The 28,000-nt window shown below is 39.2% G+C and overlaps 2 protein-coding genes across 4 annotated transcripts; one reads left to right on the plus strand and one right to left on the minus strand.

Moving 5' to 3' along the window:
- The first annotated feature begins 1,554 nt into the window (after window positions 1-1,554).
- map1lc3cl (microtubule-associated protein 1 light chain 3 gamma, like) lies at window positions 1,555-4,761 on the plus strand. The gene is made up of 4 exons (XM_036568446.1): window positions 1,555-1,676; window positions 2,060-2,115; window positions 2,218-2,324; window positions 3,658-4,761. Exons 1-4 carry the CDS (start codon window positions 1,619-1,621, stop codon window positions 3,815-3,817), a joined length of 381 nt encoding a protein of 126 aa, XP_036424339.1. The 5' UTR covers window positions 1,555-1,618; the 3' UTR covers window positions 3,818-4,761.
- Window positions 4,762-8,064: 3,303 nt separating this feature from the next.
- ehd1a (EH-domain containing 1a) lies at window positions 8,065-27,999 on the minus strand. 3 transcript variants are annotated; one of them, XM_036568448.1, is made up of 6 exons: window positions 27,870-27,999; window positions 22,814-23,242; window positions 19,046-19,143; window positions 12,581-12,993; window positions 12,135-12,299; window positions 8,065-9,578 (listed from the first exon to the last, which is right to left on the minus strand). In XM_036568448.1, the coding sequence occupies exons 2-6, from the start codon at window positions 23,209-23,211 to the stop codon at window positions 9,048-9,050; spliced, it is 1,605 nt and encodes a 534-aa protein (XP_036424341.1). In that variant the 5' UTR covers window positions 23,212-23,242; window positions 27,870-27,999; the 3' UTR covers window positions 8,065-9,047. The 3 variants fall into 3 exon arrangements, with proteins under 3 accessions (XP_036424341.1, XP_036424342.1, XP_036424340.1); XM_036568449.1 differs by having other exon boundaries at window positions 27,881-27,986; XM_036568447.1 differs by lacking the exon at window positions 27,870-27,999 and having other exon boundaries at window positions 22,814-24,713.
- Between the last annotated feature and the right edge of the window lies 1 nt (window position 28,000).

Here is a 28,000-nt window from a genome sequence, read left to right on the forward strand (position 1 = left end):
TCTCTGCCCTGGACTGATGAAGTCATTTATTATGTTTAGATATTTCAGACTAAGCTTGTGTATTTTAGCTCTGTGCACTGTGCTGTTCAATGGTGAACCTCCAAGACAATATAACTGTGCAAGTTCTGACTTTCTCACCACAGTGGACCTGCTCAAGGGTTATCTGAAGGCCCATATGAGCAGCTGCAGACTATGTCATGTCTATAGACCTCTTTTACAGACATTTAGTAGACATCTTTTAACATAGAGTGGAATTTATGTACAAAATCACCACAGAGTTCAGAAATACCGGTTCTAATTTGTATTGAAAAATATTATGTTATGTTATGTGGACCTACTAAAAAAACAGCACAGAGCAGCAAGCATTTCATGCTGGTCTGTGCTGGTCTATGCTGGTTTATGCAGGTTTATGCTGGTCTAGTACATCTGACATCTGTTGGCTGTCTCTCATTGTGGCTCATTCAAAAAGCAGTGCAGGCTAAAACAAACACTCCTCATAACTTCAGCCTGACTGGGCTGAGCTGAACTGCTGTGGGATGATCAGGTGGGTGTAAGTGAGTTGGTTTTTGTGATATCAAAAAAATATAAAATTCAAAGTGGGCTGTTTTTTGCAGCTTAGTTTTCATATATGGACTTTATAGAAGTGAATGGTATTCTCCAAAACTTTTAACACTTTTAATGTATTACATCAAACTCTAATAAAAAAAAAACAAAAAAATTATAAACAAGGAAACATTTACTTTGTCTGTCTGTCACCTCCTTTACTAGGTCTCCAGTAATTTGTATTTGATATAAAATGTAAAAGAAAATGAAAAACTTACCCATAATATATAAACAATATAACACTTTACTAATATTCACTGACCAAAACAAATTAAACACTGTTGTTCTATAACACAATAGCAGTAGATATATCTATGTTATGCTGCTAAAGTAGGATAGCCTGCTTGGCAAATAAAATGACAGTCTTTTGGCTTCTCATTTATTTAAGCTTCTAGGGGCATCACCCAAAGGCTTCTGGATCATGAGACCAAGTTTAGTTTATTATTTAAATGCAATATGTTGTTGCCCAATGAAAAGTTCATGTGGACTACTCCATGTACTCTGGCACCCACTTCTGAAAAAGGTTTGGCCTCAGTGGTGGGTGTGAATCTCATCTTCTGGCAGTACAACAAAGCTGTGAAGAACAGTCCCCAGTGTTTAATTAATTTACAGTGTTCATTTGTGTCTAGCTAGATTTAAATGAACATTACGGGTGTTAATGAATCACTTTAGGTGTTAATTTAACTCTTTAAGCATTCATTCAACACTATAGGTGTTATTTCAGCACTGGAATTTAATCACTATTTTGTTGTAGTTACTAATGGAAGGGCAGAGGAGGGTTAACAGAAGCTGGTCTGAGACCAGTGTAGCCCAGCGGCACAGAGCTGTGAACTATTTTACATGTAAGCACATATTTACACTTGTTAGGGCCTTCATTCCTCCTCCCTCTTTTCACACCTTCAGTCCTCGTCCCCTTATAAAACCAAGCCTGCCCGGCTGCTAGGCGGGGTTTGAGTGCACTTCTTCCCGAGGGAACTCAGCAGCAGCCTCCGCCACACCACCACCACACGCAGACATGCCGCCCTTCGAGAGGTCCATGGAAATGATGCCTTTCAAGCAAAGGAAGTGCCTGGGTAAGCTGCAGCTTAAGAAGAAGAATCTCTTTAAAAATCACTTGAAGATAATCCAGTCTCACTATGAAAGAATACAGGTATTATAGGCAGTCAGATAACAGGTGACACTATTTTGGTACATGTTTTGCTTATGTTTACTAGTGTATTCTTTCTAAATGAAGAAAATGAAATACTGTAAATATTGTCTTATTAATGTTTTAAGTGAATTGTAGTACAGAATTAGATGAATGGATTAAAGAATGACTTCTTCAAGGCCTATTACATGTTTTTCCCACATTATGTTGATTCAAATAGGTTTTTCTTAACTTTGCATGTGTATTTAATTAAATCTCCTCAATCCACCTGTTTAATAATGCTCAACTATTTCTGTTTTTTGAATGCAGCCACAAGAAAAGATGAAGTCTGCACAATTCGGTCCAAATTTCCCAATAAGTTGCCGGTATGTTCTTTCTCTATCTTGGTTCCATATTTCAGGCCTTTGAAATTTTAGTACAACAACTATGCAATCAACTATGACTAACCTCTGAGCTCTAAACCCCAGGTCATTGTTGAGCGATACATTCGGGAGAAACAGCTTCCTCTGCTGGACAAAACAAAGTTCTTGGTCCCTCATGAACTCACAATGGGGCAGTTTCTGTGTCTGCTCAGGTGAGTCGTGTCCAGTGATTTCCAAAGCAGTGCATCCTAAAGTATGAATTGCTGATATTAGAGCACTTTGTACATCTACATTCTTTACAAAACAAAAGTGCTACAAACACCATGGAAAAGAACACTTTTGGTTCAATAAAGAACACTGGGCCTCATTCACCAATATCTTCTTAGGGTTTTTCCTGAATTTGTTCTTGAGAAAGGTCCTAAGAAAAAGTCTACATCAGATTCATGGTGTGTCCTTAAACCGCATAACTGTTCGCACCTCTGTGGTCTTCAGTGTGTGTAGATTCTGTTCTTATCTAAGAACAAATCCCAAATCAAAAGACATTGGTGAATGTCAGAATCTTTGTGAAAACTGTGTAATTGTTGAATGAATCCCCATGTTTGGAAAAGAGATCTGTGAATTTGGAGAACCTTTAAAAGGTTTAAAGAGCCTTTAAATGTAAAGGTTCTTTACCAGTTTAAGGTTTTTCCCTTTACATCACATGGAGGTCTCTAAACTTTTAAAGGTTCTTCACACTCACACATCTCATTCACACAAATGGTTTTCTAAAGAATTATCCACGGAAGGTTTTTTTTAAGGTAGCCAAATGTGTTCTGGCACCTTTATTTTTAAGAGTGTATTTTATATTCTGTATGAAACCATTTGAGCTACATATTTCTAGCTGGTGATGTGTTTATGGTTACACAACAGCACTGTGTCCACTGACTGGCACTGTTTGGTCTGCTAGTGACCCACCACTTCCCTGTTTTTTATATCACTTACCGGTTACACAGTACTGTGCAAAAGTCCACCCTTCATTTATTTAGTGTTCTGTCAAAATGACCATTAAGTAGAAGTTTTCATTTTTCACCATCAGGAAAAAAAGAAGAAAACATATTTACAGAAAACTCTTTCCTGGAGACTTGCTTTCAGAAATCTCTTGACCACCGAAGTTCAGTCTTAGAAGTTGGTTGCACTTCCTCCTTCTTGGGCTTCTCCATTGTTCTGAGAACACCAGCAGCTTCTTTATTTGAATTGCGATTTTGCTTTCTTTTTTGTCTATTTCCTTTTCTCAGCATTGGCTTCTTGAAAGCTCCTTTCAGACCCATAGCATTGAGCTGTCTTCTCACAGTGAAAAGATCTGTAGAAACTTCTGTAGATTTTTTTCAGATCTTAAGCAACAGTGGAGCTTGATTTTCTCCTCTCTCTCAAAGATGAAAGCTTTAACTGCTGTTTATCTGATGGTGACATATTTTCTTTATTTTTTTTAAATATTTTTTGTTCTCCAATTTTGGACGCTGAATGCATTTTTCCGCTGATATGATTCTCTCTCTGTCTCTCTCTCAGGAGTAAGATAGCGCTGGAGGCCTCCCAGACTTTGTACCTTCTGATCTCAGGAAAGAGCATGTGCTGTATGACGGCCAGCATGGCGCAGATATATTCACAGCACAGAGATCCCGACGGCTTCCTCTACATGACCTACGCCTCGCAAGATATGTTTGGCTGAGAAAAGACATCAGGGCCTCTTTAGGGACCACTCCATTATCTCCATTATCTCCATTCTACAGTACTGACTGACCGAAGCTCTACTACTTTCATCTCTCCCCGGTCCTGCTGAACGTCATCACATCATGCAGATCTGGCCAAGAACATTCCATTTTCTGATCTCTACTCTGTTTCAGTTCTTTCTAATTTTCGTAAGGAGGAGAAGAAACAATACTGTATGTGCCCTGTCACAAGTTAACGCGAGTTGCAACACAGCTTAAGAATCATGTCACTCGAGCACTTATCTTCGAGACACAGGCGTCTGGTCGTGACGTTCTGAGTTTGTGGGACTGCCGTGGAACAAAGGACATGTCCTGGGATTCCATATCCTTCAGCTAGCTGTCACAGGAAGAGGGAGAGAGGAAGAGGGTCCATGTCGGGGTGACAAACATTTTCCTTCTTTGTTTTCTTTGTTGTGTCAATTTGCTTGTCTCCTGGAAACAGTCCTGTTGGAAAAGAGCTGAAGAGACTGAGCCATTTTGAGTACAAATACCACCAAATGTTTACAGTGAACAACACAGTCATGTACTCTACCTCAACTGTTATTGGGAAAGCTAAAAATAAACCTGTTATGCCCTTTTAACTCAGCGTCTGCATGGTCTGTATAGCATTTTTGATTTGATTTAGCTCAATTCTCAATGGCACTCAAACCAACGCACTTTACAAAAAACAATTACATAAAAGTAATATAATGACATTAATTACTTATGACATCAAGTATAAAAGCACTATATGAGAAATTCTGAATTGAATTGAATATTGAATTGAAATCTGAACTTATAGTTCTAAAACATCTAAATTCAAGCCTTTTCAAAAGCCATTCTGATGAGTTCTGAGTTGGACAATGGCCAACATGGAAAGGCCCAGGGCTGGAAGTGCTTCTCCGCCAGCCAATAGACTCCTCAGCATTACACCTCACTGACAGTTCTATCGCCCTCCTCCACACGCCTTATATAATCACAGCGTCTTATATAAGGGCCAGAGGTCAATGTGCCAGTTGGCTGAGAGAGCCTTTGAGCTCAGGTGTGATGTTAGTCAGTAAGGAGAGGCCAGTTTAGATGCGCTTTCTTAAAGCTGCAATGTGCATTCTTACATTCACTTTCTTACTTAGCACCTCTCTGAGAATTCTAGCACCCTGCTGCCCCGAGTGCTCTAGAGTCAGAATCTTAGAATCTAATGACGGTCATGAGAATGTTCTAAATGCAGGGTCAGTGAAGGCCTTAATTCACAGAACGTGTTGTTAAAGTGATTATGAGGGACAAAGATGCATCACTGTCAACAAAAGTGCTGCAAGTGCAGAAAGGACTGAGTTTACAGTCTGCCGTAAACTAGTTAGGCTGCTTATTATGCACTCCTACTAAAAGCAGAGACGCTATAAAAGAGGAGACTGGACACTGGTTAAAATATGAATGGGAGCCAATCTAAGCCCCCACTCGTCGTGGAGAAACCCAAAAGCTGTTTTTTTGCGCGTTATATCGTCAAACACCACAAACTATTCATGAGGTTTTGGTTAGATTTTACTGGTGATTTCAAATGTGCTTTTTAAACGGTAAATTGACCTTCAGATTTCAATATTTCGGTCTCTCCCCATTCAAAAGTACAGAAGCCTGGTCTTGTATTACTGGATATTACAGCCCGGCGGAGTTGCAAAGATGGACGAGTGAACAGATCCTAAAAGTTACTCCAAGACTGGCTTTACACTGTGAAACTTTAACGCAGACTCTCCACTTCTGTAATATTATTCATCTTCCGGATCCCAAATAAACCTGACCTCTGTGTAAAGTTAAGGGGGATCCAAGACAGAGAAATTGATCTAGCTCTGTGGATCACGATGACATATATATATATATATATATATATATATATATTTATTTTTTTTTTTTTAAGTTGTTTTGGCCTAAACATTTAAAAAAAGAGTTAGCCAAAAAAAATTTTGTTTTTATGAGGTTTGTTAAGTTGCAATATACAAAACAATAATGGTTTATTAAAACAAAAAAAGCTATCAAAAGTTAGAAATATACAATCTTTTTTTTGTTCAGTGATTCATGTACTCTACTACATCACCTGTCAGCTGGGTGAAACAGCTTTTTGATTTCAGAGCACCATGTAAGGCTCTTTCTTATGAAACATGAAGGCATTTAATGTTCTTTAATTACAGCCTATCAGGCTGAACAATTTGGAGAAAATATCTATCTTTGCGATTTTTATTGGCCAATATTGTGATTGCGATATAAATGTCATTATTTTCTGTAAATCGAGCTCCAGGCCCATTCTTCTTCAAGGAGACCAGCACATTCATTTTTTTCAGGCTTGAAAACTGAAAGTAGTGTGCTAAACTGCCTGTAGCTCTGTGTTATTAGGTTCATTTTCCCCATTTAAAACTTAAGACAACATTGAATAATGTAAAGTATAATTAAAATCGCACATTTTGTGAAAGTTTTGCAGTCTTTCAAATTGTGATCATAATATAAAACAATTAACTGTTCGGTCCAAACTGCTGATATCCACAATATGCTCAGAAAAGCGCAATTTATCACAATAATGCAAATCAAATTGACCATCCTTAGATCAGAGTTTATCTACCTAAACACCTTTTCCACAAAGCCTTCCATTCAGTTCTTCAGAAATATCTGCACCTATTAACTATTGCTGTGGGGCTAATGGAATTCCTTTAAACAATATCAGCTCATGCTTGCATATACAGTTGGGAATTTCCATAAAGATATTGTATGCAAAATTTCGATCTGATTGGGTAAGCAGTCTGGGATTCTCTTCCTCTAAAATGTGGTGCTGGAGGCTAAAGAACTGCACATTCTAGTGTGCTGCTTTTAGTTCTCAAAGGGCAAAGATAATTAGCTAATGAGCTGAATCAGCTGTGTTAGAGAAGAGAAAAGGTTTAATTACGCAGTGCTTTGACCCTTCAGGCCTGAATTTGAGTAACACACTTTACCATGACTTGAAATACTTCGAGGCCAAATTTGGTGTTGATTAAGCCAGAAACAGAGCACTCATTTGGAAAGAAGCAGGGAATTAATGTAATTACAATTCAGTAAGAAATGCCAAAACTCATTCATCTGCAGAGTTTTGTTCTTGATGTGTTCTTGATCATATTAGATAGATAATATGATAAAGATAAATATATAAATATCTATCAGCTATATTCAATAGAACTTGTCATCTGATAACCAGAACATGTGACCAGCAGGTATCTGGTGTGACAAAACCTACAGATGGTCATGTGAGAAGGAAACAGGGAAGAAAAGTCACATGACAGCTTGTAAAAAGCACTCAGAAAGAAAATGAAAGGGAAAAAAAAAACCAAAAAAAAAAACAGAGGAACTCTAACATAATGGTATATTGCATTTCAGCAGGAGTCTTCTTTCACTGTAACAGAGACAAAAAGCAACACAGCCAGTCTGGGAAAGCTACTGTCTCAGAATGACAATCAGAGCTGCTGCCAAAGACAGCAAACACTCTGAGTGCTGGAGGTGAATTTATGACCACAGCAGAGGAGTATTAAACAACATGCCTCAACATGAGAGAGAGAGAGAGAGAGAGAGAGAGAGAGAGAGAGAGAGAGAGAGAGAGAGAGAGAGAGAGAGAGAGAGAGAGAGAGAGAGAGAGAGAGAGAGAGAGAGAGAGAGAGAGAGAGAAAAACCCTGTTCCCCCACAGGAACCTTTAAATACTAACAGAATCAAATCAGCACTAATGAACAGGCCTATCATGATCATGAAGTTAACTGACAATTATGATTGTGATTTGGATGCAAATATTAAAACACAAGCCTGGCTAGATATTACTCGCTAGCGACATTTGCATGCAGGTCTGGGCACCTCTAGTAAATACAGGTTTAGGAATGTTGTGTGTGTATTCCCCCTAATTGTGCTTTTTAGTATAAGTGACATGAATACTACAGAAAGTTGTTGTTCCACATTTCATTTACCTCAATCAGGCAAATAAAAACAACCCACAGAAGCAATATAATATAGTTTATTAATTAAGAATTTTTTATTTTTTCCATCAGAGTAATATGAGAATTCATTGTAAGAAGAGCTAAAGTATATGAAATCCCAACACCTCTGAAAAGACTGAAATCTGGCATGACTGTCACCATAGCTAGGTACAGAAATCAAGAGAAAATTTCATAGCTGTCAAATTTCTAAGATATAAAAATACAGATTTTTAAGAAGAATAAATTAAGTTTTGCAAAAGAAAAGATTATATTATGGAATATCATATACAAATGCACTCACCGGCCACATTATTAGAAACACTTTCCTTATAGGTCCAGGGACAGTTAGGGATTGTAGCCCATCTGTTGATGCACAATCTGTGCATTATCTAGCTCTTCAACAATGACCAGTTTCCGCACACAGAGAAAGAACATGTAATACATAGTCTTGTGGTCAGAAGTGAACCAATGATGAACAAAGTAGAGAGTAGTTGACCTACTGTGCAGGAGAACAGATATGCTACAGTTGGTAGTGGACCTATAAGGTACAAGAGCTGAAAGTGGCTAGCAAGTGGAAGAACAAGGTAAGTCTTTAAAGTGGATGGAGAGGTTATTTCACATTTTTGTTTTTCCAAAGGTCACCCCCCCTAACACACAGCAAACATTTCTCCAATACTCAATCAAAACGGTCATCCTCTCTACCTTGAGTCCTTTTGCAGTCTTTTTGTGGACAACTCTCTGTTGAAAGTGGTATCTCTTTCCATTCAAATACAAACCCACAAGTCTCTCACTGGCACATAAGATCTTTTTGGTATCACTTCTCAGAGCTCAGGTTCTCAGTACAGTCACTGGATCTCCAAAGCCATTCCAAATATTCATTTTCACATATTCCGTCTTCGGAACCCGATCAAGGTACTACCATATGCAATGTGCCATCAAAATAAGATACCTTGGGATGCAAAAATAATAAAAAGAACAGCTCTCAATGAATTTTGGCCATAAAACCTATTTGAAAAAAGGAAAACTGTCACTACATACAAGAAACATGTAAGTCATACGTACAGCAACTGGAACAGCCACACAAAACCCTTAATTGTACCTTTAACAATGAAAAAGGCATGCTGAAATGAGGAGGGTTGGCGAGACTGCTTTTGGAACAAATAAGTGGAATGGCTGGTGGAGTTGAAGCCTGAGAAGGTGAGAGCCACAGCTGTAAAGTTGAAAGAGCAGCACAGCAACTCACTGTTGCTCCTGACCACGCTTGGAAGGTGGCACAAGGTGAGTGGGCAGCTTAGCAGGAAGCTCGTACCCCTCAAGCTTCACTTTGATCAGATGGTTGGCCAGAGCGAACTCCTCATCGTCCAGGTAACCGTCCTTGTCCACGTCGGCCAGGGTCCAGATCTTGCCGAGCACCGTGTTGGGCAGCTTGGACTTCAGCATCTCCTTCTTGGCGGCAGCGCCAGACACCTTGCCATTAACAGGGGACAGTGTGTAGAAGATCTCATCATAGGATGGCTTGTCACGGCCCACCACCCACTCCAGCTCATCGATGCCCTCTCCAGCACCCTCACCATAACCGTGGCCAAATGGCCCATTCATTGTGCCATCGAAGGCACCACCTTTCACCACTTGGTTGGGCATGGATGCCTCCTCCTGGCGCACAAGGGTCATGAGCCTGGCGATATCGTTGGCCAGCATGTCCTCAACGGACTCTAGCAATTTGGTCTTCAAGGCAGGGAACTTGCTAAAGTCTTGGCCAGCCAGGAGTTCCTGTAGAGGCAAAAACCAGAAAATGGTTAACTAAGTAATGTAATATAAGGTCAATGTGCTCATATCACTTGACTGCCATCTTGAAATGCCAATATTTTAAAACTGAAATCAATATTCGGGTATTCGTTATGTTTATCATGGGAAGACAGAAAAATATCTACTGGCCAACAATGAGTTAATTTCATTTTAACAGGGCTGTAAAATGTGTCTGTTTTGCTCATATTCGTAAGCATGAACATTACATTGTACTTCACGTATATATCACATAATACTACAAAACACAGCGTGCCTTAATGAGGTGCCAAAGACTGATTGTTAAGGACGTGATTGAGAAGGCAGGGCAGCGTTGTTGCTAACTAGGCTAAATAAATGACTCTAGCAGATCTTAGCAAGATTCAGAAACAATGAAAACATATTTCTGACATCCTAATGTGATGGCACCCCATCCACTGAAGAGAAAGGACCTCATGTAGATGATGAGTCCTTAACAACATCCAACATTTTACCAGTTAGTTGTAGCGTTAGCTCACTAGCTCATCTGAAGAGGAGCCTCCGTTAATTTTAGCCAAAACACATTAGCAATTATTATTATAAATTGTTACATTGTCAAATGATGTCTATAAATCTAAAATCTACCTGCACTAAATAATGTAGCCTTTGACCAGATGCTATAGCCTTTTAGCAACATCATTCTTGGTATTTTACACACATCTTCAGCCTATTTTCTACATCACCTATTATAAAACAGCTCAAAACCAACAAGTCATCTTTTGAAGCTACTAGCTGCAGTCGGCAGTGCATATTGCCTGGCATTCCAGGCCACAATATTTTACATTTTAGCTTATATTTTACACAATATTTTACATTTTAGTTGATATTTCACACGTTCACAAATATCCATCATTACCAAGAAAACCACTACTTTTTACCCTCCCATGCAAGATCCACACCCTGCTTGGTCAGACACAGAACTAATTTCATCAAATCAGATTTTGTCAGAATTCGGCAACTCGTGGTAACAACATTAACGATGGCTAACGTGACAGCAAGGGACAACTTCTTTCTACAACTCTGAGCATTTCTCCATAGCTCGCCACAATGGCTGGGTTATTAAAATATGGCTCTACTTATCAGTGTCAGTACTGACAACAGAAAAGAAAGAGAAAACAATGATGACTTAAAAACATAAATAAAATGTTGAGACACGAGTGCAAAAAAGAAGTTGTGGGGTTGGAGTATGATTTTGAGAAGGATGTGATGTTCAGCAGAGCATGTCGTCAGTTTCCATGACAGGCAGACACTACAAGTTCATTCATCACTGGGAGTGACTCATTCAGACAACGCAATACTCAAAAGCATGGCAGCACCTTTTAACATGAGCACTGATGTAACGCAATGATTTTCAGCAATCCCAATACGAAACCCTCAGGGCCGTATTGAATGTAAAAAATCTCTAATCTGGCTATAAGGTCTCTTGCTTGTCATTCAGTGGATCTTATCTACCACTGGCTAATAGTGCCGTGAGCATATTCGCCTAAATATTTCTTGGGAGAATTTTACAAGCAATAAACTTTGCCATTTACCCTAACCCTAGAAAACCCCTGAGTATGTCTCCTGAAGACATTTCCAATTCAGCTGTTCCTCATCCTGTTGTCGCATTTGCTAGATGAAATTAATCCTATGGAAATATATAAAAGATCACAGTCTCAGGTATGCAATAGACCTTTGTGTGTATGCAAACATACATCTACATTCAAACATTTTGTCGAGTCCAAGTACTCACGGAAGTTGTAGTCAGTTATTTATAAGCAATTCTTTATCAATTATTTTAACTACATGGTGTGCGAAGTATCAAACAATATTTTAAGTAGTATATTCACGCAAGCTGCGATACAGGTTAAGTTCTGGAATTTGTTTGTTTTTTTTTGGGTCCGTCTGGTACTTTGAATGGTACAGAACAAATCCAGACATTTGTAAACAAAGGGCCTCCTGATGTAAAAAATGCCCAGATGATGTTTAGTTTGGGGCTGTAATGTCATATTTAAAGTCAGAAATGATATGAGATTTTACAGTTCGCCTATTGAGAGAAACAAGTCCTCCCAAAGACGTCTCTGGAATCAGGAGCTTAGCCTTTACTGAGCCTTTATTATCTTTAGCCCATATACTAGCTTTGTTTCTTAAGAATAAACTGACTAAATCAAAAATCACATATATTTAAATAACGCTTCCTATATGTAATACACTATTTTGTTACCCGTGCTGGTGTGGGTTTCCTCACGCCTCAAGGTGCAGAAAAAAAAGCACTACTCAGTTGCTAATAGCGCCCTCTTGTGTGAATCTGTATTATTCAAGAGGAAATTAATTCTCTGTGCATTTCACAAAATTAACATTTACGTACAAACCTTTCACACACTACTTCTGTTTTTTCCCCACTGTTAAAATAATTTGTTATTGTAAAACTTCCAACTTTTATAGCAACATCACTACATGCTCAAAAAGTGCAGTCCTGCCATACTGTGAGTTTTTAGGCTCTGGGGAAGTCCTTAGTATTCTTACCTGCATCTTCTTGAGGTTGGGGAAGTCTCCTGGAGAGATGTTGTGTTCCTTCTCTATCTTCTCATAGATGGCACCCAGGTTAGAAATGAGCTCTTTCTTCTTGTTATCTTTCCCAAACACACTGGGCATCTCCTTCTTCAGTGAGGTGATGATGTAAGCATGAACCTGAAGAGAGAAATGTCGGTAACTTAAGTGACTTGGTTAAATTACCTCTGACAACCCACTTCCTGCTTCCAGTGTCAACACTGAAGGCACAGAATGACATCATGAAGCTTCACCATCCCGTGTGACACATACGGTGAATGCTTAAGCAATCAGGTTGGCACTTGTTGAGATCTCAGTTAAAAAAACAGTAAGTAACAAGCATGCTTACTACACACTGAGCAGACAAACATTAACAGGAACTAAAGTTCCTGCCAAAATCCCCCATTCTTCTTTCCCTTTACCTTGGCAAGGCGTGCCCTCTTGATCAGATCGTTCAGCTTTCTCAGGGCAGCGTTCCGTGGAAGACTCTGAATGTCTCGGAAGAGGTCCTGCTCCTCGGCTTCAAACAGCTTCCTGTTGTCTGGCACCAGGAGAGGCTGCGCCCAGAACGAGCCGATGTAGACCCGCACCACCTCTGGGGTGTTAATGATCTTCCCTAGTGACCACATGAGGGCGCCGTACACTCTCATCAGCTGCTGTGTGCTGATCTGGTCCGCTTTGTTCAGTACCACACGCATCTTGTCCTCATGGTTTTTCAAGGCCTTGATCACCTCAGAGAACTCGTCTGAGATATCCAACTTGTGGGCATCGAAGAGCAGGATAATGCGGTCCACTCGTTCAGCAAACCACTCTAGCACAGCCGCAAAGTCATAGCCTGCAGGAAGCCAGAAAAGAAAGGGTTAATCAATGACATGACCGCATCAGACAACTCAAGACTACAGTAGTGACACTAAGTCAGCGCCACTTAAAGTGAAAGCTGATCCTGAAACAGCACTCAGAGCAGTTCGATCCATATGACCTTGTGGTTTGTGCTGGCTTTGTGAACAGAATAAACCAGAACAGATGTGTCATGGCATCCAGTGCAGACACAGAGGGACAGAGTGGACTGCAGATAGGATGCATAATGCCACGATAACAATAAGTAGCTCTCACTACGCCATGAGTCATAATCACAAGAGTTTCAGAGCATTACAATAAATTACAATAAAGAAAACCTACAGAGCACTGTAAAACAAAGCAGCCTGTGTTTCTCAGTGACAGGAAGCCAGCAGGAGTGAAGGCAGCAAGCCATGCAGTGAAAAAAAAAAGAAAAAGAGCAAGGGAAGGAATTATGGTTTTGATTAGAAACAGCGTCATCTGATCTGAGGAGACTGCAGCTGGCTTAAACGCCAAGGACACGGCCACGTAGACAGAGAGATGATTCCATTTACTGTAAATATGCATATGTCAGAAGGAGAGAGAGAGAGAGAGAGAGAGAGAGAGAGAGAAAATATTCTAGACTAAATTGCTCAAGAACATTACAGTTTCCCTGTGGAACGGAACTTGGTTTTACTGATCAGATTTTTTAATCATTAGATAACTTGCATATGAAACATAACCTCAAACACCTACTGGTGGTGCATGACGGTGCAAAAAAAAACATTTCTATCTCCTGCAAATGAAAACTAAGAAGACACAGAGAAACCATAAGGAGACAAATATAGAGAATGACAAGCAAAAATAAGTGAAAGAGGGAGACAAAATTAAACCGTAAAAAGCCACAAGCACTTTCTAGTGGGAGGGAGAAGAGGGGCTCAAGGGAAAACAGCTGACATTCTTTCTGCCAAATGGCAAATACCTCTATATGACTCAAAGGACTAATTCCTTTCCAGAGCTGAAGGATGAGAGTAGAGCAGTGCAAAATCTCTACTATGCATAGTCAACAATTACCAACAATTAATAAATTTGGCTTGAGACATCTAAATGGAGGCTCTAAGGTGGGTCTGAGCAATATGATGATTTTTATCATTGTGATAAATTACATACATTGTGCCTTTCTGAGAACACTGACCAGCTGCATGTTTTGCTATAGAGGCAGAATAGTAAGTCCTGGTTAACTGGAGTGCAGCTGTATGTAAAACACTGAATAAATGTCCTTGTATTCATAGTTCCAGCTGATCAAACCTTAGAAAAAAATAATAATAATTATTGCGGTACTTATCTTGAATTGAGATGTTACCCCACAGTACACAATGGCCTTACCCACCCCTTCACTACCACTAGATATGTTTTGGTATTAACACTAATTAAAATGTATGTGTTCAGATTTATAAATACAGGATTTACTTTTCCAAACTGTATTCGGGTTTTAATGCCAGTACATTAAAGGGCCCATATCATGGAAAACTGAATGTTCCTCACTTTATTGAAAGAGTTTGATAACACTATGAAAACACAGTATGAAAACTCTGCTAAAGTCACTATTTCACTCCCAAATCTATAAACAGAATCTATGCTGCAAAAATATCCCATTCTGAATTCAGTTTTTGTGACCTCACACATCTGCCTATTCAGCCTACAGCAGCCGCCCATTCATACAGTGTTTCAGCCTGGAACGCTTACTGAATGAGGCACAATACAGGGCAGCCAATCAGCTCTGTTGTGTATACATAAACAGAAAACTGGGCGTCTCTGAACAAATGACATGTTTTGTTGATTTTCTGTGAAAATAAGTAACCGCTCTCTCTACAGAGAACTCACTTCTGCACATTTTAATGCATGGTTACTGTTTATTTGTTGAGTTTAACATACTAGGGGGAAATGTATATAATAATGATTAGAAATTGTGCACTAAAATTTGCAGATAAATGCTATACTTAAGTTTGTTACATGTAGAGGATGTGTTACATTATTTTTTTACTTAAAAGAAAATCCACAAAACCTGTAATTTGACTTTTCAAACTTTTGCATACAATGCAATCTTAAAAGTACAGTAACAAATACAGGTTGATTAAGTAAAAATAAACTATAAACATTTACCCACACAAATCATCAGTGGACCTCAAGGTTAACAATAGAATACAAAAAGTTGAATATGGGCTCTTTAATACTTTCTCAACTGCATTTTTTTGAATATTGATTTTGCATTAAGTTCTTTTTTCTTCAATGCAGTATTTGTGAACTTTTCTCGCCACTGCATAGTTACACAAATCGTTCCTAAGGCTAAATTTCTCAGAAATCTAAACAGATGAGTCACTGTGACCAGCAGACACACAGTGAGACAGGTTAAGCTGTAGATATGATGCAGAGTCATAATGTTAGCGAATAGTTCATATGTTCTAATGATCACAAATCAAAGAGTTTAAGAGCACTGTAATAAATTAATAAAACAAAGAACACCCAAAAAGGTGAGCCATGGCACGCTGTCAACATTAACTCCAGGCAACAATCAAACACAATGGCCTTTTGAGTGAAAGTGAAATGAGCCAGCAGAGCTAGGATTAATTATGCACAGTGTCAGCTGCTGCCTGGACCAGCGATGCTGCAGCTGGATTCCTGCTGGACTACAGTGTACAGTAAACAGGAGATATTCAGCATGTTTCAGGACTTCTACTACAATCTGGCAAACTAAGAGGGGCTCAATTAGTGGTATGGTCAGCAATGCGGAAATGACCATTGACACTTCCTGTTGCTTAACTGGTCTCAGTGATGAGATAGTTGCTGATTTACAGTAATGTACCAAAATAGCAACCATCTAGTTTAATATTTCCAGCCAGCTGTAACATATACTGTTAGAATATTATAGTTACATACGTAAGTACGTAAAGTAGGGCTGTTACAATCCATAATAGTAATATTCAAGTATTTTGATGATTAAGTTGCAAGAGTTTTTAAAAAGGCAAAGCAATAAAAATTAAAAGGAAATTCTACCAATTTTTCAAAATTTCTGCATAGATCGTTGAAATATAAAGCTATGTGGAGTTGTTAGATGTGAAATGGTTCATTGTAAAGAAAATAACTTACTCAGATTTCTTTACAGTGGTGGTGATAGGAACCAGGGGTCACAACGTCTACAATGCAAATATAATTTTATTTACTATCTAAAATAACCAGTCAACCTACAAGTGTCTTGAGATTTGTATGTACATAATGCCGATAAGGGTGAAATAGTAACAAAAAAACAATTTTTAGATATGTATAAATAAAATATATTAAAATATATATTTTAGGCCAAAATCTCCTTTTAAAAATATTGTAAAACAATGTCTCGGACATCAGGCAACATATTCATAACCATTCTGAGTAATAACTTCCTGTGAGGGAGCTTTTAGAGACATTAAACTCTTCAAATGTCTGGTTCCTATCACCACCGCTGTGAACAATTATCACTCAGTAAGTTTCTCTAGAGTGGAGTATTTTACATCAAACCACTCTGAACAACTTTGTTTACAACTTAATTATTTAATTATGCAGAAAATTTGAAAGAAATCAGTGGAATTTCCCTTTAAATAAACAACAAAGTATGCATAGCCTTTCAATGGTTCCAAAATACTGTTAGGGAAAGACAAGCAGCCTTGAAAAAGACCTTTAAAAAAATAAAAATGAATACAAATGAAATAAAAATGGGTATGTCCTTCAGGCTTTTTTCTTTACTGTAAGAGAGACCAGTATGATAATTTATCTTGAAATCTTTGTGGGTTCATCAGGCATATATTACTTATTATTTTTATAACTAAATAAATAAAGTTTGAGCTAATCATAACAGCCCCAATGTAACACAATCTGTCCACATACAAACAAACCAACAAACACATGCAAACCCAGCAGCTAAGTAATAAGACATCACGTGTGAAATATCAGGCACGTGTGCATGCATGTGCACAAATTGTAGCAAAATAGGCAGGAACCGAAATGAACTTCAGCACGCCTTTCCTGTATTAAAATAAACCGTTCATTTCTCATCAACTCTGGCTGTCACACTAAACTGCAGTAAAGTATCACAAATGTGGTTAAGCAGTCTGGTTTTATGTGTCGGCCTTACAGGGTTCAGTGTATCACCAGTTCTGTTCCGATTTTTCCCCACTTCCTCTTCTTTTTTTCTGTGCAGAGCAGTGTTTTAGTGCAGATAGTGCAGGTTGGATTTGACCAAATAGCAGAGTGGGGAAAATACTGCAGTGCTGTGCCAAAAATTTGAATAAACCTTCTATAAAAGCACAAATAAATCACACATGGTGCAGCACTGGGCCAAACTGAAGAGACGAAAAGGGACGAACTAAATTTTCATTAAAGGTGGCCGATATGACAAAAGATTTTCACGTCGCAATATTTTTTTTGGATTGGACAAAACACACCAGCAACATAGTACACAACTGGTAAAGATCCATTAATAAAAAATAAGGATGTCACATAATAAGAAAATGGTATAATAAAATAACAGACTGACATCCAATCAGCTCATGGCCGTTGGAACAACAGGGACAGGCAGACACTCGGCCCGCCACTTTTGACCCTGTTTACACCTGGTGTAGTTTACACTTCATGTGACTAGTATAAGGATTGTATCCTGATACAATCACATGCATTTAAACTTGGTAGTCAAATGTGTCTCTAGTTAGTCAAACTTAAATTCTACTGCAGTGTGTGATGGAATATACAAATCCACTTGTTATGCAGCAACCATTTATTAAGTCATCTGCAGTTTTGTTCTGTGCAGTGTCCGTCTGTATTGCTATTAAGCATTTTGTTTCGTTCCATCTCCAACCATGTGTGTCCTCTATGATTATCTTATTCACAGACATGGATCACGTGCCCAGTGACGTACTATGTGGGGAGGAGTTCCGGTGCTACTGGGACGGGATATGGTTGTGAATGTATCTTGGAGAGATGGATGCATTTACACTGCTATAACGTGGCTCAAATGTGTCTCAGAACACGTCCTGAACTGGTTTGAGCGACTGCATTTGTATCTGTTTTAAATGTGTCTTGGGTGGGCTCACACTTGCATTTTTATGTGGTTTGGTCTTATCCAGATATAATCCTGATGCTCAAGATGCATGAAGTGACCAGGTGTAAACAGGGTCTTTAATTTAGTTCGGGCCATTTATCTGGGGGAAAAAGCATCCATTATACCTAAACGCATGGACCACTGACCTACAGACATGTGCTGCTGGTCAAACCAATAAAATCTCAATTTCAGTTGGAGGGCAGCTCAATAATCCGGTAAATGCTATAATTGTGATGTTTGAACCAATGCAATTGGTTTTAGTGGTATAACAATGTCTTGTGATACTGTGATACCTCACACCAGCACTCCTCTTTCCTCCCAGCTCTGGTGTTATTACTGAATTATACAGCACGATTACAGTCATAATTTCTCTTGAGAATACCAAATCGTGAAACCTAGTATTATGAACTGAACTGTGCACTGAGTGAATAGTCACATGTTTATTCTGACACGTAGCCATGCCACAGGCTATATGTGGTGCTGAAAGTTAGTTTTAGTCAGTCAGTCAAGCAGCCCAGTTTCTTTTGTCTGTTGGTCCACTGATGTTCCACTTCTTTTTTTTTCACAGAACCAGTAACCACCATTTTACCACTTGGCGCCACCCTTAAACTAGCTGCTTATTACTAAGCAGTTACTATACACTGGCTGCTTACAAGCTCTCTATAACTGATCTAAATCTGTCTTTTTGATGATGCATTCAGCTGTTCAGTGTTACAGACAATACCCATGATGTACTCAGAAAAACGTGTTGTGACTTAATTTATCAATGTAACATATCATATTGCCGAGCCTGAATTTGCATAATATTCCAGTGAGGTGGGGCATGCCATAGATCTGCCTAGAGAGAGTGGCGTTGTAAATATGAGGAGGAGGTGGGGAAGGGGGAGGAAGGGAGAGATACAAAGAGTGTGAGAGTGAGGAAAAAGTCCCCAGGGTTTCTGACCTCGGCTGATCCTCTGTTTCTCCCCCGACAGGATGCCTGGAGTATCGATGATACTGATACTCTCCAAGACTGGGTTTTTCAACTGTGCACACACAAACCTGAGAGAGAGAGAGAGAGAGAGAGAGAGCGAGAGAGAGAGAGAGAGAGAGAGAGAGAGAGAGAGAGAGAGAGAGAGAGAGAGAGAGCGAGAGAGAGCGAGAGAGAGCGAGAGGATGTAAAACAGGTTTGGTTAGGTAGTGCAAGATTAGGACTCTATCTAAACTGTCTCAAATAACAGAGGTAAAGTCTCATATGACTGAAGCTAATGCCCATTCGTGATAACATTTTAAAACACGAAATATGAAATTCTCCTTAGCAAGCGTGTGCAGCTCTAAGAGACGCTTACCATCTGTTCACTGTAAACAATTTCCTGTCAGCGTACTCATACAGGAAATTCAACAAGGAAGTCATGAAAAGCCTCAACCTTCTCTAGGTGTGTTTTAAAAACTGCACATAGGATTTATTTTTCAAGGTCAATGATCAGTTTACTGTGGCAGCAGGGCTAAGGCGAGACATTCCTGCACTAAAATATTCCTCTTGTGTTCTGTAAATACAGCCGGTTAAGGCTGTGGGGGGAAGGAAAAAGTGAGAATTGCTCCAAGATGGACCACGGCCTTGATATACAAAGAAGCTGATTGTTAAGTTTAAACTTTCCTTTCTCAGTACCTCTCTCTCTCTCTCTCTCTCTCTCTCTCGTTATGCTTCTGTCTCTCTACTCATTTAGAACTAAAACTCAAAGCATAAGATGATCTCGGTCACAAGACCTGAGCTGCAGCTCAGCCACAGAACATTCTTCAGCAGAAACAGCAGAAACTCCTAAAGCAATGGTGTGATCCTGCAGAGCAGCGGTGCTGAGATCACTGCAGAGAATTCCTCACAAATATTTACGTCATCCAGAAATTCCATGTACTTCAAGTGCAGTAAATATGTATGACAGGCCAGAATACACTAACCAGGCCTTGGTTTTGGAGCTTTCAATTACTCCGTTTTCTTTGGAAAATTACTCAGTTTTCTTTGCTTTTTTGTATATAGAAGAGTTTGATATATTATGTAAACATTGTTAAAAACTTTTGAAACGTACACATTTCACTGAATGTATATGGGAAAAAAAAACAGCTCATTTTAAAATTCATTATTTTGTGATGTCACAAAACCCAGTGGTTTACAAACATTGAGTCTACAGCAGTGTCGCTCCACTCATTCACATTACTCAAGTTATAAAGAGAATTTCAGTCCGGCTTTTTGAATGAGACACAACAGAGGGCAGCCAGAACAGAGCTCATTTACATGTCAGCCTTAAAGGCACAGTATCAAAAACACATTGTTTAACTGTAAGGGATCAAGAGGGGTTGGAAGATGGTCATGTAAAAATGAGTTGTGACATTATAAGTGAACCTCCAATAAATTGCAGCAGTCATTTCAAAACCTTGTAACTCCAGTTATCTCTTTACACCATTCAAGAATGCCATTTACATTGTGTGAACATTTCATAATGAACAGACTAATAAAATGGTATAAATCATATGTCTATGTACATAAAAGCTGGGAGTGTTTTTTCATTCTCTTGTAAAGTTCCCCTTTTTAGAGATATGAGATTCTGCTACAACAGCAAGAAAATATATGTGCGTCCTTTCCATGACTGAATTTGAGGCTTCATTAAGATGGCCTGCTAGCTCATGTTTAGTCTTGTTGGTAGAGGACAAAGTTAGAGACAGGAGAGAACAGGCAGGGCTAAACAACAATTACAGGAGATAAAACTGATCTTCACATTTCACAAAGTACAGTTTTCCTACTTCTCCAAGCACTCTAATTTTTGCCTTTGTGCACACTGACCTCTCTTAACCTCTGCAGGGCTTTCACTTTGACTTCTCTCTGCATGGCTGCTGGTGGCAAGGTCAGGGGAAGGGAGAGTTGAGCACCCAAAACAAGAACTAGCTACTTGCAGGAAGGTTGTTCTGCTTGGGAAAATACAGCTTCAGCACATCGGAAAGCTCACTATAATAATTTGCAGGGTCATTTCCCCAAAAATATCAGGCTTGTCATATTCAGTCATTTTGGACGTGACAAACAGCTGAATATCAAACTGTATAAAGGGGAAGAGGTTATTAGCCACATAACCTTCTTGGGGAAAGTGTTCCCATTATAGCCATGACATTCTAAGATGGCTTGTGTATGAATGTGGTTTATGCTGATATACCAAAACTTCTGTTAAGAAGACAAAGAAAACAGGAAACACCTTGTGTTTTACATTGTTCTAGGTCTGTAGCCTGCAGTTAGGACATCCAAAGTGAATTCTGCCTAGTCAGCCTTAAACATTTTAATCTAAAGCAGCATATGGCAGAGCAGAGGCTCTAATCTCAGCCCAGGTTAAATCCTCTTGAATAGATGGGCCACCTCACAACCCAAATGCCTGTTCAGTGCAGTACACTCTTGAAAATAAAAGTTCTTTGGAATCATATAGGAGAACCACTTTTCATTCACTGAAATAGCCTTTAAATTGATCTTTCTTTGGAGAACGTTTACGCAATTGTAGATGCATGAGTGAGAAGAACCTCAACATCATGAACAAGGTTCTATTAAAAGTTGGAACCATGAATTATGTACAAGTCGAGAACCATTGAGGAACCTTTATTTCCAAGAGAGCAAGATCAATCATATGAACTCTCAGAACTTACACGCTTTTACTTCACTCGGCAATATACAAAGGCCACACCTGCCAAGCATATGACACAGTTCTGAGTGCGTTGCGTCCAAATAATGGGCGTTGTCTATTGACCTTCTTCTTTGTGTAACTGTTATAAGGACAAAATCAGAATGACTTGCCCTCGACTAGGATGGGGAGTGTGAATAAGTGAACGATTACATGTGAGACGGTACAACCACAGACCTCAAAGAGTCTCTGTGCAACCGTTTCTGACACCTGGAATCAGCAGTCGGAGTGACTGAGTGTACTACACACCAGAATTACTTACGACACAAAAGAGTATAGAAAGAAACTCGTCAGGAGGCTTTGCTGACTTACAGTATTGTCATAGGCCGCAAAGTCAGAAAGCAAGAAGGGTGGTGGCCAGATGGGGTAATAACAAGACCTGGGTGGTTCTGTTTACTCACCTTTGTTTACTCATTTTAAGAAGTGCTTATTCTGAAGTATATTAACAAGCAAATTAATCTTTGCCCTCATGACCACTTCAGTATTTTACATTTCATTTCCATTTTTTTCTGGTTTAATCATATTCCATTCTGTTGGTTCAGCACTTGAACTGCTTCGCTGTTGCTCACACCTCTCACTCTGGAGCTTCGGCTTTTTTCAAGACCAAAATTAGAAGTGCCTAACAATTTTCAGTCCCCATGCTGATAAGCGCTGGATGCGCATAGAAGCTCCACTACACTTCTATAACTTCTATACTTACAGAGCTTTTGGACCTTGATACTGTTCTATTAGTTTTTTCAGTGGGAGCTACTTTAAGTTTTATTCAACTCTATATTCATTTCAGTAAAAACACAATACTTCCACTTGAGGCCCAGTTTTATGCTCGTCTGCCCTGGTTTCCAGAGAAACTTTAACACAGAGAAGAAGAACCTTTGAAATAACTTTCAGTACAGACATTTATCATAAGCTAAGTACACACGTTGGGAGTGGCATGGTTTCGAAATGCATACTGAATCATTACTTGATACTAAAACCAAAAATGTGGCGCTGAATCATTAACAAAATATGGAGAGCCTTACCTGTTCAGGAAAGCGTTGCCAAAGGCGTTAAGCTTTCTGAAGGGTTTCTTGGGGTCCACCACCAGAGCATTGCCCGGTATCACGCCCTCTTGCTCTCCGTGCATCACCGCTATGAAGGAGTCGGTGGTGGGCTCGGGGCCTATCCGCATGCCGGGGAAATCCTGCTCCATGAGATGCCGGATGAAGGTCGTCTTGCCGGTCGAATACTGACCGACCAAAAGGACCATGGGCTTGTTGTCGAAATCGGCATCTTCCAGCGCCGGTGAATGGAAGTCGTGGAAGCGATAGGTGTCCTCCAGAGGGAAGAGCTTGTTGCGGTAGAGGCGCTTGAGTCCATCGGACACGTTCTGGAAGAGCTCCGGGTCTTTCTTCCCGTTCCTGTTAGACCAGCTGAACATGGCGATCTATAGGACACGATCCTATACTGACCTTCGGAAAGGAAAAGGCGATGTTAGACAACGCGGTGAAATATCTCTACCCGAGTCCTTCACACCGTCGGACAGCGCGAGCTGGCTCTTGTAAAGTTGAGTCGGGTCCCACCCCTGAGCAGAGCTGACACCTCCCAGAGCTCCCACAGCTCCCGGGCTAACGGCGAAGACTCACAGTTGATCAGCTAGGTGAGCTTCTCTGGGGGAAAAACTGGATTGTGAAAATGCGTCCAGCCCGGAGACTCACTGCGGCATTTAAAACCTACTGTTTCCTCTGTGAAAATGAAAGCGTCTTGCGACAGAACGGCAAAGACAGAATGAAGCCCAGAGGAAGAGTTAGCCAAAAGCTTTTAGCATTGGGGGAAATACGTGACGCGCGGCTCGGTCACGTGCACTGGTGTGAACCAATCACATCAGACCTCTGGCGTCAGCGAAGCTTTTGGGAAGTTTTACGACGGTTGCCCTGTACAGCTGGCACTCTGAAGGCTCTTTTGAGGTTAATGCTCCGATAAACGTATAGCCAACTGTAAGTCCAAAGAACTGTTCAGACACCCCTATAATTAGTGAATTCAGCTACTTTAATGTGTAGTCACTGGTGACACAGCTGCTCAATTGTGTGCACACAGCTTGCATAATCTCCATAGTAAAGCATTGCCAGTAGAATGGGACTCTGTAGCAGCCGCACATGAGCCTAAACTCACAAGGCCCAAAGCCAAGACCTGACTACAGCACGAAGCCCTCAGCCATCAGGCAGCGTATTCGTGACCATTTCATGCATTTTTCCACATAATTAAAATGCTGAGATGCAGCGTGGTTTGAACTGAAACGCTCCATTTTAGGGAAATCTACCAAGTCAGAATTGTTCACAGTGTTCACGTCTGAAGAGTTTTACGTCTCTAAAAGCTCCCTCACAGAAAGTTACGTGAAGTGGTTAGATATATGCTGTCTGATGTTTGGCACAGCTGTTGTTATATGACAGTTTTTTGACTCTTTTAAATCCCCGGGCCAACATTCTTGCCCCTTTTTAGGGGAACATTCATTTTTTTTCTTTTTCAGTTCACTGTCAATGTCACAACTTATCGTTTATTAATAATCATACAGATATAAGCTGATGTGGTACCACAACCACCCAAACCCCCTCCACCTACAGTCACTTTGCATCAAATCTCAAATTTCAACAACTGAATTATGCAGAATTTTTGAAAAATGGTGTAATTCTCCTTTAAAGTCTTTAGATGTCTTGCTCCCATCACCACCACTGCGAACAACTGTACCTCGGCAACTTTCTCCACGACAGTGCATTTCAAACAAGCTCCATATGAGATCAAACATTTTATGACACAGAGACCTCGCTACATTACAGCCTAGTCAGGGGCTTAGCGAAGGGGTGGCCAGAGGGGTGGCCACGCTTCCCAGCATGGTGGCACTGGCCACCTCTGGCCACCCCTTGGCTACGCCCCTGTCTAGGTTGTAATGTAGTCAGTGAAGCAAAGTGAGGCAGTCAGCTATCAACAGCATAGCATTACCACAGCAAAGTTCTGATACTTTGTGTAATCAGCATCTCTCACAGGCGAATGAACTCTGCTCAAAAGCTTAGTTCCTCTTCTTTGTTTTGCTTAAGGAAGCAAATCACAATGGCTTTCTACATAAGGAAAACATTTAAAAGCATGTAAATACATTTCTACAGTGTATTACAACATTTTGTTAAATGTATGTGTATATGGATTAACATTAGTGTAACTGAAGATATTCAATAGACAGTAGAAACAATTTAAATAGAAGTTTGTCACATAGTGTAATGGAAAACAGTATAAAGTCATTTTCAGTTTTTCTAGAGTGAAATTGTGTTTTAAAATGTAGTTAACCGGTTATTTTGTTAATCTTTATAGAATTATAACTACATGAATGATATGCCCAATACATTTCAGTAGTGCTGCTATAGGAGCAACATTATATACAGCCGGCTATACAATGAGGTACTTGTCAAAAATGAGTAACTACTAGCATTTACTATTGTATAAAAATTTCTGTCATTTGTCAGGTAAGTTAAAAACTCTTTACAGCTGAGTACACGCATGCATTTAATATTGCAGACTAGATTTCATCAGAGGTGGATCCAGCGCTGAGTATAAGTTCCTGCTTATGCTATGGTAGATCAGTTTGTTCCGTATCTAAATACTATTCTCTCGTAAAGTTACCTCCCACATTTTTCCCCCTAGCAGTTTGCCACTCCAATAAAATTGTTGGGTCTAGCCAGGCCATTCCATTTAGATGGTTCTGCCTGAAGGTACTTTTTGCAGTGGCCTTACTGATTTTGGTTTATTTAGGTTTATATTGGGTTTGTGTGTAAAGAAGTGTGTGATGTGAATGGACTGTCATGGAAAACTTCAAATGTTTTTCTGACACCTTTTTCAAAACATACAAAGTTTGAAAACAAGTTTGAGTTCTATTTCTTACATAAAATAACAATATAAAAACAACAAAATAATAACAATTTTATTGCTATTATTGTGTAAAACCTAGATCTCTAACTCTGTGTACAGCCCTGCTGGTGAGATGCTGCACCCCTATGGCAATCAGTGGTATTACATGTGAATAATAACTCCACTCTTCATCTGTCTTTAAAAAATAATTCGTTTAATAATACGTTTTAATGTAATTCAGTAAAGTCTAAGGAGTTCAGTAAAGTCTATGGAGTATGTATATACACACTGCAAAGAAACACCATATGTTGCCGTGCTTGGTGTTAGTGGTGAAACATATGGTGATGTGTTATCATTATTATGATAAATGACATTATGACAAGCTTCTCTGAGTGTACTGTGGACATCAACAGTATTTAAAGAACACTGACCAAATGCATGTTTCATTAAAAAGAGAACATAATTAGTCCAGTTTAAATTTAGGGCAGTGTAACATTCAATAAAAATCATTGGATTCATAGTGTTTAATAGCATTTTTCCTTTACATTTTATCAAATTTCCATATCACCCACCCCTACTTGGTATTATTTGGAGCTTAAGAGCAGAATCCAAACTTTTTGTGAGCTCAGGTGGCAGCTCTCAGTGACCCTCTGCAGGTAACAGCTTCTCCACTGGCACACAGAGGTCTTCCACATGGAGGAACTGTTACACCCAGTGAGCACCAGGAATGGTTCTGAACGAACACATTTTTCTTCCGGACGTCTTTAATTTAGCTTGTCTGGAAAGCAAAAGATCAACTGTTAGAGGAAGGAACAGATTTCAGAAGAACGTGGTGTAATGAAAATATTTGAGTATTAAGGTGTTACGTACTGTTACATTAAAGTTTTAAGAGTCTAAGTGTAAGGACGGAGAGTATGTAATTAACTGTGACTGACTATTCAAATCAGCGTCTTCACTGATAAATGCTCAACATGCGTGAATCATAAACTTGTTGGTTAAAGCAGAATTCTACATATTTTTCAAAAGTTCTCCTTTAAAAATGCTTAAGATATAAACAACATCATTCAGAGTGATTTGATGAATAGTCCATATAAGAGCAACTTACCAAGTCAGAATTGTTCACAGTGGTGGTGATGGGAACCAGACGTCTGAAGAATTTAATGACGCTAACAGCTCCCTTACAGAAAGTTATTACATGAGATGGTTATGAATGCGCTGCCTTATGTCTGAGAAATGCAATAGTTTGGACATAAGCTTTGGGGCTACAGTGTACTTATGTAAATCCATTCATGGTGAAGAGGTACATGCAAGGTGTTTTAAGACAAAATAGTTCCCCAAAAACTTGTTTTTCATATTTTGCACTAATTTACTGTTATTAACATTACTAATAAAATCTCAGAAGACACTTGTAGGTCCACTGGTGATTTTGGATAGTACATAAAATGGCTATATTTGCAATGTTCATGTTGCAATTCCTGGTTTCTATCAACATCACTGTGAAGAAATCAGAATCTTCACATTTCCTTGCAATAAAGTATTTCACACCAAACCACTTTGGATGACTTTTTTTTTACATCTCAACAGCTGAATTGTGCTGACATTTTGAAAAATAGGTGGAAATCCCCTTAAAATAGAAGGTCATACATTTCTGTTTTTTTGTTCGGTTATACTTCTTCACTGCTACTGGATCTTTGGTGTGGTTTAGTCAGCACACCTACTTCAGATTGTTAAGGACTTTGATTTAATGTGAACTTTACCCACCTTTTCCTCTGCTCTTCCTTGAAAACAGCAATAAAACAATTACAAGTTGACATACTTTGACCCCAGTCACAGCATATTGTAATACATATACTGTGGAAATACGTTCAAAAACCGACTTCTTAAATGATTCTTAATTCATTTCATGTAACCAGATGTATGTGAACTCTAATTAAAAATAAAAACAACGGCAAACTTTGATACTTCTATCACACTTCTATGAAGATACACTCATTAAAATGATTATTTTAAATAAAACTGTCTATCTATTGAGCAAAAAAGACACTTCAAATAATTTAAGATACAATCAATGCTGGCAATTTTAATTAAGAAAGCAATTTAAGAGTTGTTGACTGATGTTTTAACTAAAAGCAGAAATAAGAGTGACTTTAAACAAAATGATAAGACAGACAGATCAGGGAAAACAGTAAAGTGGAGTTGTATTACCTTTGTATTACCTCTGACAGGCAGATAGAGAAGAGCAGAAAATGAGCGCTAGGCCTCTGCTGAGTTCCTTACTGTCTGTTTGCTGAGTACTGTGGCTGGTAGATTATTACGCTGCTGCTCAATAAGTAACA

This window comes from Colossoma macropomum, unplaced genomic scaffold (assembly GCF_904425465.1).
Source record: "Colossoma macropomum unplaced genomic scaffold, Colossoma_macropomum, whole genome shotgun sequence".
Taxonomy (NCBI): Eukaryota; Metazoa; Chordata; class Actinopteri; order Characiformes; family Serrasalmidae; genus Colossoma; species Colossoma macropomum.

What these genes read in the sequence shown, in the direction of transcription:
- map1lc3cl (XM_036568446.1), top strand. Translation starts at nt 1,619, where the DNA reads ATGCCGCCCTTCGAGAGGTCCATGGAAATGATGCCTTTCAAGCAAAGG. An exon ending in CAAGCAAAGGAAGTGCCTGG is followed by an intron (nt 1,677 to 2,059) that starts GTAAGCTGCAGC and finishes TTTTGAATGCAG; the next exon opens with CCACAAGAAAAGATGAAGTC. An exon ending in CAGTTTCTGTGTCTGCTCAG is followed by an intron (nt 2,325 to 3,657) that starts GTGAGTCGTGTC and finishes TCTCTCTCTCAG; the next exon opens with GAGTAAGATAGCGCTGGAGG.
- ehd1a (XM_036568448.1), bottom strand. Translation starts at nt 23,211, where the DNA reads ATGTTCAGCTGGTCTAACAGGAACGGGAAGAAAGACCCGGAGCTCTTC. An exon ending in GGCAACGCTTTCCTGAACAG is followed by an intron (nt 19,144 to 22,813) that starts GTAAGGCTCTCC and finishes TCTCTCTCTCAG; the next exon opens with GTTTGTGTGTGCACAGTTGA. An exon ending in GAAACAGAGGATCAGCCGAG is followed by an intron (nt 12,994 to 19,045) that starts GTCAGAAACCCT and finishes GGCTTCCTGCAG; the next exon opens with GCTATGACTTTGCGGCTGTG.